The following is a 13,564-nucleotide window of genomic DNA, read 5'->3' as shown; positions in this document are numbered from 1 at the left end:
CGCAGATGCACCAGGCAGATAAAATGCATTTCAATCAGCTTGAATTATAGAGCGGGAGAAATCCATAAAATCCCAGCTTTTAGGATAGCTCTCTTGTCTCTAGATTTTATATCTAGAATACAAAAAGAGACACATGTATAGTCAGAAAGATGTACATGTACTATAGCTCAGATTGCTTGTCTACCAGTTATTTATTAAAATTGTTTCCTTTGGAAGTTAGGGGGAAAAAAACTACCATCCCCTCTGAAATTAAAATAAACAGACCCTGCAAAAAAGTAATAAATATAGAATGAGACATAATATCAGACAAGCAAACCAGCTGCAGTGAAGGCCAAAAATGGGAAGGGGGAAGGAAAGGGAATATGAACCCCTGGAAGTAGTTTATTCTGTATTACTGTATGACATAATTAATGTCAGATCCCAGGCTCTGAGCACAGCAATTCTTACCCTAAATAAAGCAGATCTTCAGAAAGGACCAGAGTTAACAGGGGACAACATATAGACAATTATTTTTGCCGTAGAGGTCTCCCCCAAGCAATAATTGATATCAATAATATCATATTTAAGAAACAAAGAGCAAAATCCAGCTTAACATAAGTAGCTTAAAATCCCATGGAACCAAAAAGATTGCAATATGCTTCCAAGGTGATTTCACAGATAAATAGCTATATACATTTTCATTAAGATCCAGCCAACTGTAAGTACCTGAAATCAGTGGCACATGATTCAATCTTATTGGGTCTTAATGAAAATATATACAGCTGTGTGACTGAAACACAATTAAAAGGAATGGAGAGACTGTGGCACATCATTTTAGGCTATAATGCATGCATTATTCAGCATGCATTATGCTATCTGGTACAAAGATTCCTTCTTCCAGATGGAGAGGTCTTAGTGCTACCAGACAAAAGATATTACTAATCCAGATTTCCCTTCTTAATGGGATTTCTAAAGTAGCAAAAAAACAAACAATCAAAAAAAAAAGCAAGGCCAAGATAGTCACAAACAAGAGATGCTGATGTCTGGATGTTCCACAAAGTTCAGTGAATGTCTGCAATCAAAGCCTCATCTGAAGGATTTTCCATTTCTCATGGATGTTGGACATGGAGAAGGAAGTCCTAAAATGTTAAAACATATCAAGGTTCAGATGTTCTGGGAAATACTTGGTTGTGCTATCTGCCTAGTTGTGCTACCTAGGAAGTTTAGATAGGCAGTGAACTATTACCCTATTTTCACTAGCTCCACAGAAAACAAGCTAGACATGGAAGAAAAGCAAGAAGGGTTGGGCCCTTAGATACTCTGTAGAGTCTATATGTCATCTGGATTCAGCTTGTTTTGGCCAAGTGTAATCTCCATCTCATGACTGAAGTTCTTGCAACACATCAATAGAACATTTTGTCTTTGAGTTGCCCAGAGAAAAGCAGGCAACCAGGATGTCTTACAAAAAGCAGACATTTGCATATACACTCTTATATGCATCACTTTTGAAAGTACTACAGACTTTAGTTTACATAATTATCTGGTTATGAGTTTATGGATATTAATAAAGTTGTGCCATCAAGTCAGTTGTGACTCCTGGTGATTGCCTGGACAGTTTTTGGGAGTGGTTTGCCATTGCTGCCTTCTTCCTGGGACTGAGAAAGAGAGACTGACTCAACGTTCCCCAGTTGGCTTTGTGCCTAAGGTAGGACTCTTGGTTTCTAGCATGGTGACCTTAACCACCACACCAAGCTGACTCTTAACTGCCACAAAAAATTTTAAAAACTCAAATTCAGTTTCCAGATGATCTGCCCGCTTTTTCAAGGAACCGAAAGCTACTTTGGGAGATCCAAAGGGTTAAGCACCCAAAGCTTTGAGTTTTGATCCCGGTATTGCAGGAAGGTATTCTTGTTTTTTAAAAAAAACACTAGACGAAAGAGAATTTTAAGTTCTCATCTGACAGATATTAATGGTCCAAATTTACCTTGGACAGCCTCAAATGCTCAGCATATCTGGGGAAGACTTCTTGCCATTTGTAGATGGAGGGACTGTGATTAGAGGTTCTCTTTGTCTTTTTTTCTCTCACACTCTTGCACGTAGGCACACCTGGGGCAAAACGCTCATCTGTTCAGGACTCAATCAGATTTCTGACAGATGTGCGTTTGTTCTTTATCTCCTTGGGAGTAAACAATGAACAAAAAATGTAGGCGTTACAATATTCTACCCCAGAGCTCTGAATGTTGGCCAATTACAGAAAGGGGGGATCACGTCCTTCTGATCTCAGCCGAGGCAGCAGTGGGAGAAACGGGAATCTGAAGAAAGAAAGATATCAGACAAAAAAACGGGGGGGGGGCTGCAAGACAAGGTGATTTGATTTAAGCCCCAGGGGAATCCTTTTCCTGGAGTGTGAAAAATGGCAGGGACAGTTGGATATTATAGGCCACTTCTGTTGAGCTGTGAATGATTTCATCAGATGTGTCACTACCCATTTTCTGCAAACTCAGTGGTTTAGATCCAGAGGAACCTTGCACATCTGGACAAATTCATCCAATTTCCCTGTTCTGCTACAATCTATGCCACTGTTCCCCATTCTACCTGATTCTGGAATAATTCCCAAGAGGCTGTGTAGGGCAGCAATGAGGGAGAAACCCCTTAAGCTTAACCTTTGTGATCTTCTCCAGATCTTCGCTCCTAAAAACAAGTTTCCAACCATTACTTTAAGTCCATAACATCTGAACTGAATGTGGTGTCTGGGTGAACCTTAGAGGAACTGCCTAAATGAATGGCAGTTTCTCAACCTTGGCAACTTTAAGATGCGTGGACTTCAACTCCCAGAATTCCCCAGTGCTAAATTGCTAAAAAAAGAAAACTGGCCTAAATGCATTCCACTTTCAACCTCCTCAGTTAAGCTCAAATACATGAACAAGACTAATATGACCCTTAGAAAACATTCCTCAACCTTGGATGGGGATAGAAAAAGAAAATCCTACATGTTGTCAAGAAATGCTATGCTGTAGATGAGGTTTGCTTAATACTTTGCAGCTCACATTTTCAGAAGAGAGTATTTGAATTAGGAAAACTCAAGTTTTGAGTTTTGAGTTAGGATGAAGGCCCTGTCCAAACATATATGCATGCAGGCAAAAGGGCACCTTCTCTAAAAATCCATGTCCCATTTCTGTGTGTAGTTTGCATAATACAAGCTCAAAAATTCCTTTATCCTGAAAGCACATAAACAAGAGAGTGCTGCTGTGTCTACAGTACTTCCAGCTGCTGCTCTGCTAGTCAAACCCAGCCTAATGTCTTCCAGTTGTGTTGGGAATACAACTCCCAGTATCCCCAGATAAAAAGATAGCAGTGGTTGCACTCACAATGTGTCTGGAGCAGTGTTTCTCAACCTTGGCAACTTTAAGATGGGTGGACTTCAACTCCCAGAATTCCCCAGCCAGCCTGGCTGGCTGGGGAATTCTGGGAGTTGAAGTCCACCCATCTTAAAGTTGCCAAGGTTGAGAAACACTAGTCTGGAGTGTTGCAATGTGTTGCAATTCAGCTCAACTCTAAAATAGTGCACATACTGCATATACAAATTTCAAGAATGTAGGCTTCCTGCAAAAGTCATTCCTCTCTGACGTCAAATAAATCACGGAAAGAGAGTGGGCCATACTCCTCAATCCTACCCAAGCTCTCTTCTCTGCCCATTCCATCCTGACCTTCACACGTTGGGTATGAAGGTCTGAAAGATTTCCAGTCCTCTCCAGCTCTTCTGCACACTAACACTGAACTGTGCTCTAGCTGATAGCTTTTTTGATAAAATCAGAACATTTCAGTGCATTTGAGGTCTTCAGCCATTAACTCAGGTTCCACCAGCTCTTAAAAATAGTTTTTTATTATTTCAGTGCTATAATGGGGGCATGAATAACTCCAATTATGCTAATTATAACATATTCTCAAGGTTGAATTGGTCCTGCTGTGAAATATGACTCCATAAGCTGGCCATATCTATATCTTAATCTCCAGCTAGTCTTTCCCAGCTATCATTACCTTAATCAATCAGGTCCTCCTATTCCTGCTGGATAGGTTTATCACATCTTACATCAGTTTGTCTTTACGTGTGCAAATTAAAAGGCACAATGTGTTTCCTTCTTGCCAATCAAGCAGTTCTTTGTGTCTCAGGCCAAAGGGCCATGATGGCCTTAAGGGTTAGAAACTTGCGTGCATGTGTGTTTCCCTTTTCTTTTTCAATTAAAATCCAGTAACTCTGCAAGAAACGCACACAGCTTTGAGTGTACATCTATTTACTTTTATCAGGAGCTTGATTATATACAGAGAACAAATAGCAAAAGGAGGAAGGGAGGGAGGAAGAGTGAGAGAGACAGAAGTTGAGTTGGGAGACAGAAATCTTGCCCAAGATTACATATTGACTTTGCTGTGAACTTCCAGTTATTGAAGCACCAAGCCCAGCACTGAGTGCATCTGGAAGCAAAAATTTCCTATGTGTAAGTTGCTGCCTGCAAGCAAAGACAGGGACAGGATGCTTGGTTGAGCAAAAGCTGAAAGTTATAACATAATGGAGGTCTTGGAAGTCTTTTCCTCAAGTCATGTAAAGGTCATCTTCAGGGGCCATTTCATCATTCCAACAGTGGTCCAGGAATCAGAAGGATACTCTGATACACAGAAATATACTTAGTCACAGTATTAACAAGCAAATCTGCTGTCTGTCTGTCTGTCTGTCTGTCTGTCTATCCACCCACCCATCCATCCATCCATCCATCCATCCATCCATCCTTCCATCCATCCATCCAACTATCAATCAAGAGGCATGTTACCTAAGCAATTTAAAAACAGATCACATCCATATTGATATGGATGTTGCTAGCTAATAATCCAACAAGACTACACGGCTACCTGACAGTTCATTAACAGATTAATATTATTAAGAGATGGTCTCCTAACAATTATAAACTGCTTTTTAAACATTCTCATCAGTGTGGAGGAAAGAATGCATGCTTTACCTGAAGATGAGATAATGCATTTTCTTTTCTCTTATATTTATGCACTTTTCCCCCCATTACATACATTAAGGCAGTTACAAGTGGTCTCTATAGCAAGTGGATTTGATACTAAGGAGAAAGGGGAGCATCACTCATTTGAGAAAGGGAGAGAGAGAGCCTTGGTGCTTACATGGACACATCCATATCTTCTTGGCAGTGATATAGAAGTGGTTTGCCACTGTCTAGTTCAGTGTTTCTCACCCTTGGCAACTTTAAGACCTAGGACTTCAACTCCCAGAATTCCCTAGCCAGCAAGGCTGGCTGGGGAATTCTGGGAATTGAAGTCCGCAGGTCTTAAAGTTGCCAAGGGTGAGAAACACTGGTCTAGTCCCAATACATTTTTTGACTTCCCACCGTAGCCTACAATCCTGGAATTTCCTGATAATCGCACATACATTCATGCCATCTATGTGCACGACACTTGATAAGGCAGCCACAAGCTGTTTTCAGGGAATTTAAGGAAGATGAAATCAGGGACGGAGGGAAAATCCACATTCACCTGAAAGGGATTTTTACCCTGCCCTTCCTCAGAATCTCAAATCAGCATACTTCCTTTTAATCAACAAAAGACTACCTTAGGTTCAAAGAGTATGAATGGCCCAATTTAAAACTGAACTTTATGGCTAAGTAGGGGTTTTATTCTCAATCTCTACAGTCTTAGTCTATGCTAATCTACTCTGTGTTATCCATACTTTTTTGTAGGACAATAGTTCCCAATCTCTGGTCTGGGGAGATTTCAATCTGACCATCTGGTTGGGTGGGGGGAGATATTTGTAACTTTCAGGAAATAAATATTCCAAAACAGGGAGTGGCTTGCAGGGTTCAGAATGATATTGGAATGACTTTCCTTGCTCAGAACAGAGTTTTATGAAGCCAAAATAGAGGTGCATAGATCCACACACATACAAATCTCATGAGATCACCAAATATCTCAAGACTTACATCTGGTGAGATTTGACCTTCTCATCACAGTTCAGCCATTTTCAAAAACTCAAAATTAACTTATTTCTGGGATCTCAGAGACATCTAAGAGGAGTTCCCTGTGCCATGGTACTCCCAAGTGATACGTGGCTTATATAGCGGCTCTCAAAAAACTTTCAAGGACAAATTAATATCTGCCTAAAGTAAAAAAAGTTAGGTTCCTGTATTGCAGGGGCTGAATTCTACGGAGTTGTTCAAATGTTTCACAGAAACGGGAGGGTTAAGGAAAGATAGTAAGGCAGCCTCAAAGAGGTCAGAGAGGCAGTTCCGTGCAAGGGAGGCAGTCAGGGAACAAGATGGAACTGATGATATTTGGACGCATAGTCAGAATATGAGAAGCAAAGGTCATGCAGTCACAGGGGAGCATTGGGATAAGAAGAATAGAGGTGTATGAGGGCAGAGCAAGAGCTGGATATCAAATGAAATACAACACTACACTCTAGAATTTTTTTTTTTAATTGAATCCAACCTACCTCAACAGTACAACCTCTCTGTTCTCGAGAAAGAGAAAGGAGCTTTTTAGGAAGATCAAGTAAGCCATTTTCTCTAACTGTACTCAGGAGTTCTCCTAAATTTTTATTGACTTGCAGCCTTAGTTCCGTAGGTCCCAATCAATAGGTAAAACAAAATGTTTTTAGGAGATGCCCACACGTCACAGCAGCCACTGTATTCAGGAAAGAGATTTGCTGTTGTGGGACTGAACAAGGCGGGGATGTATTTTTTACTATTTTGCCTGCCGTCTAATAAACTCTTTATTCAAAGTTGTATTGATTACCACATCAAGAAGCAACACCATTTTAATAGAATTGCAAGATAATACAAAATAAAGCACTGGATTGTAAGGTTGCAGTCAAAGTGAATAATCAGAGTACAAGCTGGCCAAAAGGCCACATTTTAATGCCCGTACTATATGCAATTTGACAATTTATGGTGTTTGTCATGCTAATTTCCATACTCCAGAAAATGTTGTCATCCTAACTGTAACAGATTTATCTTAGAAGGTTTAAATATTACTAAAAAATAATTAACAACTTTATTTTAAAAATGCTATCACATCATTATCATTTTCATTGGAATTCTGCCAATAATTCATCATAGAAGTGGAACAGGACAGAGAGAGTTGCTTCCCTCAATGGGCTTCTCTGCTTCCCTTTGATAATTTCTCTATCTTCTGAAGGAAATCATCTCGGTTTTCCTCCTTCCTGTTGCATTCTTCTTCCCCTCAGGGTGTTGAATGTGGCTTTGGCTGGTTTCTTTGCCCTGAAGGATTAACAATTCATTTTGAAAGACTGTTGGCTGGAAGACTTTGAAGGCCTCACTCTTGAGGAAGAAGCCAATCCTATTGATGGGTCTGGCCACACCCTGGGCTTCCAGATAAATAAGCAAAATGTCCCTCACTTAACTCAGGCCATCCTTTCTAGACTCATACGGTTGTGACTGCAACAGGAGCCAGGTAAAAGGCATTCCTGGGGGGCTTGAAAGCTTTCTGTAGCTGATGCCATCTTCTCAAGAAGGGGGGGAAAGCTTACTAGGAGAAATCAAGAAATGCCAGGTGCACCAGAGAGCCTTGTACAGTAGAAGAGGGAGGTGAAAAAGGGTAAGAAATCTACTTCCTGCCAAAATTATCTTGGTATTCTTTTACAAAAGAAAGCACAGGGTGAAATGGAGTGAAAGCAATGTAGGAGCTGCCTTTTTCAGAGTTAAACCATTGGTTCACTGAACTCAGAAATACTGAATTCTCTACTCATTGGTGCAAAACAGCTCTCCAGGGATGTAGGCAGATGGTCCCAATGCTATCTGGAGATGCTGGGGTTTGAACCCGGAACTTAACTGAATATAAAGGACATGCTCCACCACAAAGGTATGTTCTCTGCGTTAGGGGAATGGTGTTTCTGGACAAATCAGCTCTCTGGATACAATGGAAAACCTACTGGAGTAAATGGTAGTATAAGGGATCGGAATTGTAAAGTTGGAAGGGGCCATCCCATCCAACCTCCTGGTCAGTGCAGGAATATGAATTAATGCATCCTGGAGTGATGGCTGTCTAGCTTCTGTTTGATCATATCCATGAAAGGAAGTCCACCATCTCTTGGAGTAATTAATTCTGTTAGGAAGTTTGTTTCTTTGTTTGAACATTTAATGTTAGAAGAGAAACAGCTCCCTTTCCAAATGTTATTTTTTTCCCCATGAAGGATGCTTGCACTCTTAAGAATTGGGACAGGTTTTTGCAGGGGAAACTTTCATCATCTCAACAGCATGCCAGAAAAAAAATAATAACTTCCCCAAATTATATTCTATAGCTGTTTAGCTCGCTCGCTCTCACTCTCTCTCTCTCTCTGTGTGTGTGTGTGTGTGTGTGTGTGTGTGTGTGTTTGTGTATGTTGTGCCTTCAAGTCAGTGTTGACTCTGGTGACTGTCTGGAAAAGTCCCTGCAGTTTTCTTGGCTTAGTTTTTCGGAAGTGGTTTGCCATTGCCTCTTTCCTAGGGCTAAGAGAAAGTGACTGGCCCAAGGTCACCCAGCTGGCTTTGTACCTACGGCAGGACTAGAATTCACAGTCTCCCAGTTTCTAGCCTGCTGCCTTAACTGCTATACCAAGTTGGTAGAGAAGCTTTCTCAGAGAGAAAAAATAGGAATCTTCTTTTTTTTCCCCCAGAAGGTAATTCAGCTGAATAAAAATGGAAAGTGAGAAGAGGTTTAAAGTCATTTTCACTGAAGCTATAAGTCAGCATGTAGTGGTTAATTTGGCAGCATGGCGGAGGGAGCAGGGAGGTGCCTTTGTCTTTAACAGCTAGAGAAATGTGGAGCTTTTCAGGTATGGATGGGAAGGGATGGTGAATGCACTATTTTCTGAATGTTTGCTTTTTTCAACTGTTGTTAGAAAGTAGTTGAAGGTATAAATTAAAGATAGCCAAGCCGTTCGGTTAGAGAAAAATAAAACTGAATAGAAGGATAATATCTTTAGAAGAACTGGTAAGCAAGCTTGCAAGTTCAGCAAAATCGTTCAAGAACGTAAATGTTAAGCAAAGAAGACTTGGGGGTGAGGGTGGGGAGTTGAGGAGAGAAAAATATTTTATTCTTGGAGATAATGAATCCTCAACACATCATTTGTGACAGTCCTAAAACAGAATGAAGAACATGTTGGGAAGACTTTTGCTTTGATCCTACATCACTAACTCTCAATGATTTACGGGGATTTATCCTCAGGCCAACATGCAGAAAATTGCAGCCTTAATGAGGTCAGCACATGATAGCCATAGACAAATACACACACACACACACTCCAAATTTGTCTTTAGTGCTAACTGGGACTCACAAGAGTGAAAATTAATAAAAACAAGACTGTTGTTATATTAGCAAAGCTAGCGATTGATTTTAAGGGATACACTGACGGAAGAATCAATAGAAGCCCAAATGGGAAATGACTGAGAGTGTACTGATTCTCCAGTAGGCAACCACCCCCATTAAGTAGTAGAAAATCAGCCTTTTGATTCCTATTCCACCTCCCAGTGCCCTAAACAGGTGAAAAAAGATTGCTAAAACAAGGTGAGTTGCGTCCTCCTGAAAAGAAATAGGATAAGCCTGAACATTGTGGCATCTTGACTTGATCTGTGTGTCCTCCAAAAGAGATTTAAAATTGCAAGTATCTGGCTGCTGGAGACAAAAATCCCCAAATCACAATATTATAGCATAATATTTGCGGTAGAAGCATTTTAAAAATCACAACGCAATCAGGACTTTTCACAGAGGCTCGTTTGCCAGTTTAAAATACATTTATATATGACATCTTTGTATGAGGTCCAATTAAAAGTAGCTTTGTCTGTTCAGGTTCCAGAACTGTAATCTCATTTTGTGCCATAGGTCCACTCTTGTACATGGCAGAGCGCACTATGTGCTGTCCCCTCTATACCTAATAGTTCCATTCTGCCCTGAGGCTCATAATAGTGTAGGTTTCTATATAGGTTTGACTTCTGTCCCCCTCTCTTGTTAGAAATGAGTTAAGGATTGAAATTACCATAAACCATAACAAAATTCTGCAAACTTTGAGACGCTGAAAGAAAGCAGGCTCTCACTCTGTTAAAAAAAACTGTCTACAGCAGTGTTTCTCAACCTCGACAACTTTAAGAGGTGTGGATGCTGGCTGGGGAATTCTGGGAGTTGAAGTCCACACCTCTTAAAGTTGTCGAGGTTGAGAAACACTGGTCTACAGTTTGAGAACCTGCAGTAAATGCTCCATCTAAGACTAGAAGTGTTCTATAAGCTGAGTAAATAACTTTTGAGATGGGTGAGCAGTACTCTAGTTACTGAATAAGTAAGCCGACTATACATTTCTAAAGGGTATGTTCAGTGACTCTAAAACGTTGAGTGAAAAATCCTCTCCGTTTGGTTTAGCTTCCCACCATTCCTTTGAAAAACCAAGGAGGGAAGGATTGAAGTAAATGAAGAACCTTTTTTTTTTTTTAGGAATTAGTACCATACAAAAACTGATCGCATCCTTGGTCTCCTCTTTCCAATTCCAGGTGGACAAAAACTTAAAAGGAACTTCTGCACCATAGTATCTCTTGTTAACACCTCCCCATATCAGCTTGTTTGGTGCAGTACCCAAGCCGGGCCATCAATTCCCTCTAGTCAACCTCAGCTGGGCCAGGCCAAAGCCCCGTACTTCAGAGATGGGGGTGGCCAAAGTCATCCGCCACTTCAGTGTCGGGGGCGGGACAGGAGAACTCCAAGAAGATGAGTCAGTGGAATCCCCCAAGAGCTGCCACAATGGCAAGCTCGTCACCATCCAGCCACGCAGTCGTTTTGTGAGGAAGGATGGCCGCTGCAATGTGCAGTTTATTAACATGAGTGAAAAGGGTCAGCGGTATCTCACTGATCTCTTCACCACATGTGTGGATATCCGCTGGCGCTGGATGTTTGTCATCTTCTGCCTTTCTTTTGTGCTTTCCTGGCTTCTCTTTGGCTTCACCTTCTGGCTCATTGCTGCACTTCATGGAGACCTTGCACCTGACCATCCACCCAACTCAAGGCCTTGCTTCTCCGAGGTCACCAGTTTCATGGCCGCCTTCCTCTTCTCCTTGGAGACACAGACGTCCATTGGATATGGCTTCCGTAGCGTGACAGAGGAATGTCCATCTGCTGTCCTGGCTGTGGTCCTGCAGTGCATTCTGGGATGCATCATTGATGCCTTCATCATTGGTGCAATTATGGCCAAGATAGCCAAGCCAAAGAAACGCAACGAGACCCTTGTTTTTAGCGAGACTGCTGTGGTGGCCATGCGTGATGGAAAGCTCTGCCTTATGTGGCGTGTGGCTAACCTGCGGAAGAGCCATCTGGTAGAGGCCCATGTCCGTGCCCAGCTACTGCAGGTAAGGAAAAGCTTATGGCTAGCAGAGAGGAAGGCAGTGAGACATCTGGGGGAATTTTAAAATATATTCTTCTAGAATTACTAAAGTAGTACCTGGATAGATACATAGGAAAGGATGAAAAAAATCTAGATTGGGAAGAGAGTGGGAGAGCAAGTTGGATATCCTCCTAGGGAAAAAATGTAGAGGGGATATGTCTGGCTGGAAGATTGAGAGCAACAGCAACAAATACTAATTTATGAATGGATGCATTGCAGGATGGACAAATAGAGGGGTTCAAGGAGTGAGAAACTGAATTATGATGGATCTGGAAGAAATGATGAATACAAGGTTGGTTTCTGAGTGGCATACAGCATATTCATAAATACAGATAGGCTGTTTAAACTCTCCACACCAGATGAAAATCATGTAATGAAACCTTGGAGTGATCTAGACTGTACACAGAGAGAGTCAACAACTGCAGTGGCATTTTTTCTAATCATAGTCACAGAAATCGCCATTGGCTCCATAGAATGGATTTTATACCCTGTGCTGTATAAATAAATACAGTTTAATATATAATCTCTCCTTCTTCCCTTGTCTCCTTTTCACACAGCCTCGTGTGACCCCTGAAGGCGAGTACATTCCCCTGGACCACAGTGATGTTAATGTGGGCTTTGACAGTGGCACTGACCGCATTTTTCTGGTGTCACCTGTGACAATTGTGCATGAGATTGATGCTGAAAGCCCTCTGTATGAGTATGGTCCTATGGAGCTGGCAAAAGCTGACTTTGAACTGGTGGTCATTTTGGAAGGTATGGTAGAAGCTACAGCAATGACCACTCAATGCCGTAGCTCCTATCTGCCAAGTGAACTGCGCTGGGGACACCGCTTTGAACCTGTACTCTTTGAACGGCATGGTCACTACGAGGTTGATTACCAGCACTTCCATCGTACATATGAGGTGCCTGGAACCCCAGCATGCAGTGCCAAGGAGCTAAGCCAACGTAAATACAGGGTCTCACCTGTTGGAACCACTGCTGCTCGTTCTTCCTTCTGCTATGAGAATGAAGTAGCACTGGCCACTTGTCATGAAGAAGAAGAGGAGGAAGAAGAAGAAAGGCAGGAAAATCAGAGGGTGAATGTGGAGAATGAAATGGCCACTAACACGTGACGTGATCCATGTCCCTGAACTGAGGAGAGCTGAGGAAGGGTGGGGTAGCACCATCACCAGACTTTCCATAGTTGGGCTGTTGAAATAATTGGCCAAAGGGTCATATTTTCATACTTTGACTGTCTGTCCCCCCAAAGCCAAAGGTCTCAGCTTGATCATTCCTAGAAGAAATACCATGGAACAAACAGAAGGCTTCGTTTGTCTCTGAAGAGGGTTAAGGGGTTATAGATATATGTGTATGTGAGGGGGAAGGGGAAATTTAAACACAAGGGAAACCTGAGAGAAAGAATACCTATTTCATGGGCCTCAAAACAGTCCATGTATAATCTGATGTTTATGGTAATGTGAATTAAGATTACAGTAGTTAGATGGGAATCTGTTGGATCATCTATATGTTTATTGTACGGAGCTTGAAAGCTGTATCAGAGGATGCTTGAGGATGTTCTTCTGATGGCTGCCCCACCGCAGCTGTCTTACGTATGAAGCTCCATGAAGCACATGGAGAAAAAGCATTCTGTGAACAGTGGAAGTGATGGGTCAGTGGAACTCTACAGAATCGGAATATGTCTGGTCTGTAATGAAAATGCAGCAGAGGGAGGCTGTTCTCCAGAGTTTAGAGGGGTGCATTTCTTTTTAGGTGCACTGAGATAGAAATGTTATATCCACAGTGCAATAGCCTAAACATAAACACCCCTTTCTCAAGCCCAGATGAGAAAACCTTTTCTAATAGTCCTGAAAAAGTAACTGGAAATTCTTAACAAGCACACATGCTGGGAGGTTTATTATTGTGGTAATCATATTGTGATAATATTTGAAATAAAGGGAATCTTTCTTTATAAGAACGGATAATGTAGTGTACTGCATACAGTGCATGCAGAATAATCAATAACAAAAGCAAGTGTTTGCTTTAAAAAATGCAATGCAACCTGTTATGGCCACATGAGTTTTTCAGACCTGTGGAATACATATATATAAACTTTCAAATCAATATGGATATGAATTGCAGCCTACTCTAAAAATTAATTTTTAAAAGGAGAGG

At 41.4% G+C, this 13,564-nt stretch overlaps 1 protein-coding gene across 2 annotated transcripts in view; it reads left to right on the top strand.

Moving 5' to 3' along the window:
• KCNJ14 (potassium inwardly rectifying channel subfamily J member 14) overlaps positions 1 to 13,469 on the top strand; it is a 28,868-nt gene extending 15,399 nt beyond the window's left edge. Inside the window, exons 2-3 of one of the 2 annotated variants that reach the window (XM_007439963.3) lie at positions 10,527 to 11,375; positions 11,968 to 13,469. In XM_007439963.3, the coding sequence (XP_007440025.1) occupies positions 10,677 to 11,375; positions 11,968 to 12,525 (1,257 nt within the window). In that variant the 5' untranslated portion in view covers positions 10,527 to 10,676 and the 3' untranslated portion in view covers positions 12,526 to 13,469. Of the gene's footprint in view, positions 1 to 5,327; positions 11,376 to 11,967 lie in introns of those variants that run through there. The other variant, XM_088142692.1, reaches the window with a different exon arrangement.
• The last annotated feature ends 95 nt before the right edge of the window (positions 13,470 to 13,564 follow it).

This window comes from Python bivittatus, unplaced genomic scaffold (genome assembly GCF_059951505.1).
Source record: "Python bivittatus isolate LINGU-HERP-01145 unplaced genomic scaffold, Pbiv_v1 ctg000440_np1212, whole genome shotgun sequence".
Lineage (NCBI taxonomy): Eukaryota > Metazoa > Chordata > Lepidosauria > Squamata > Pythonidae > Python > Python bivittatus.
Note: the sequence above shows the minus strand (reverse complement) of the source record. Positions and strands in the feature narration are given on the sequence as shown.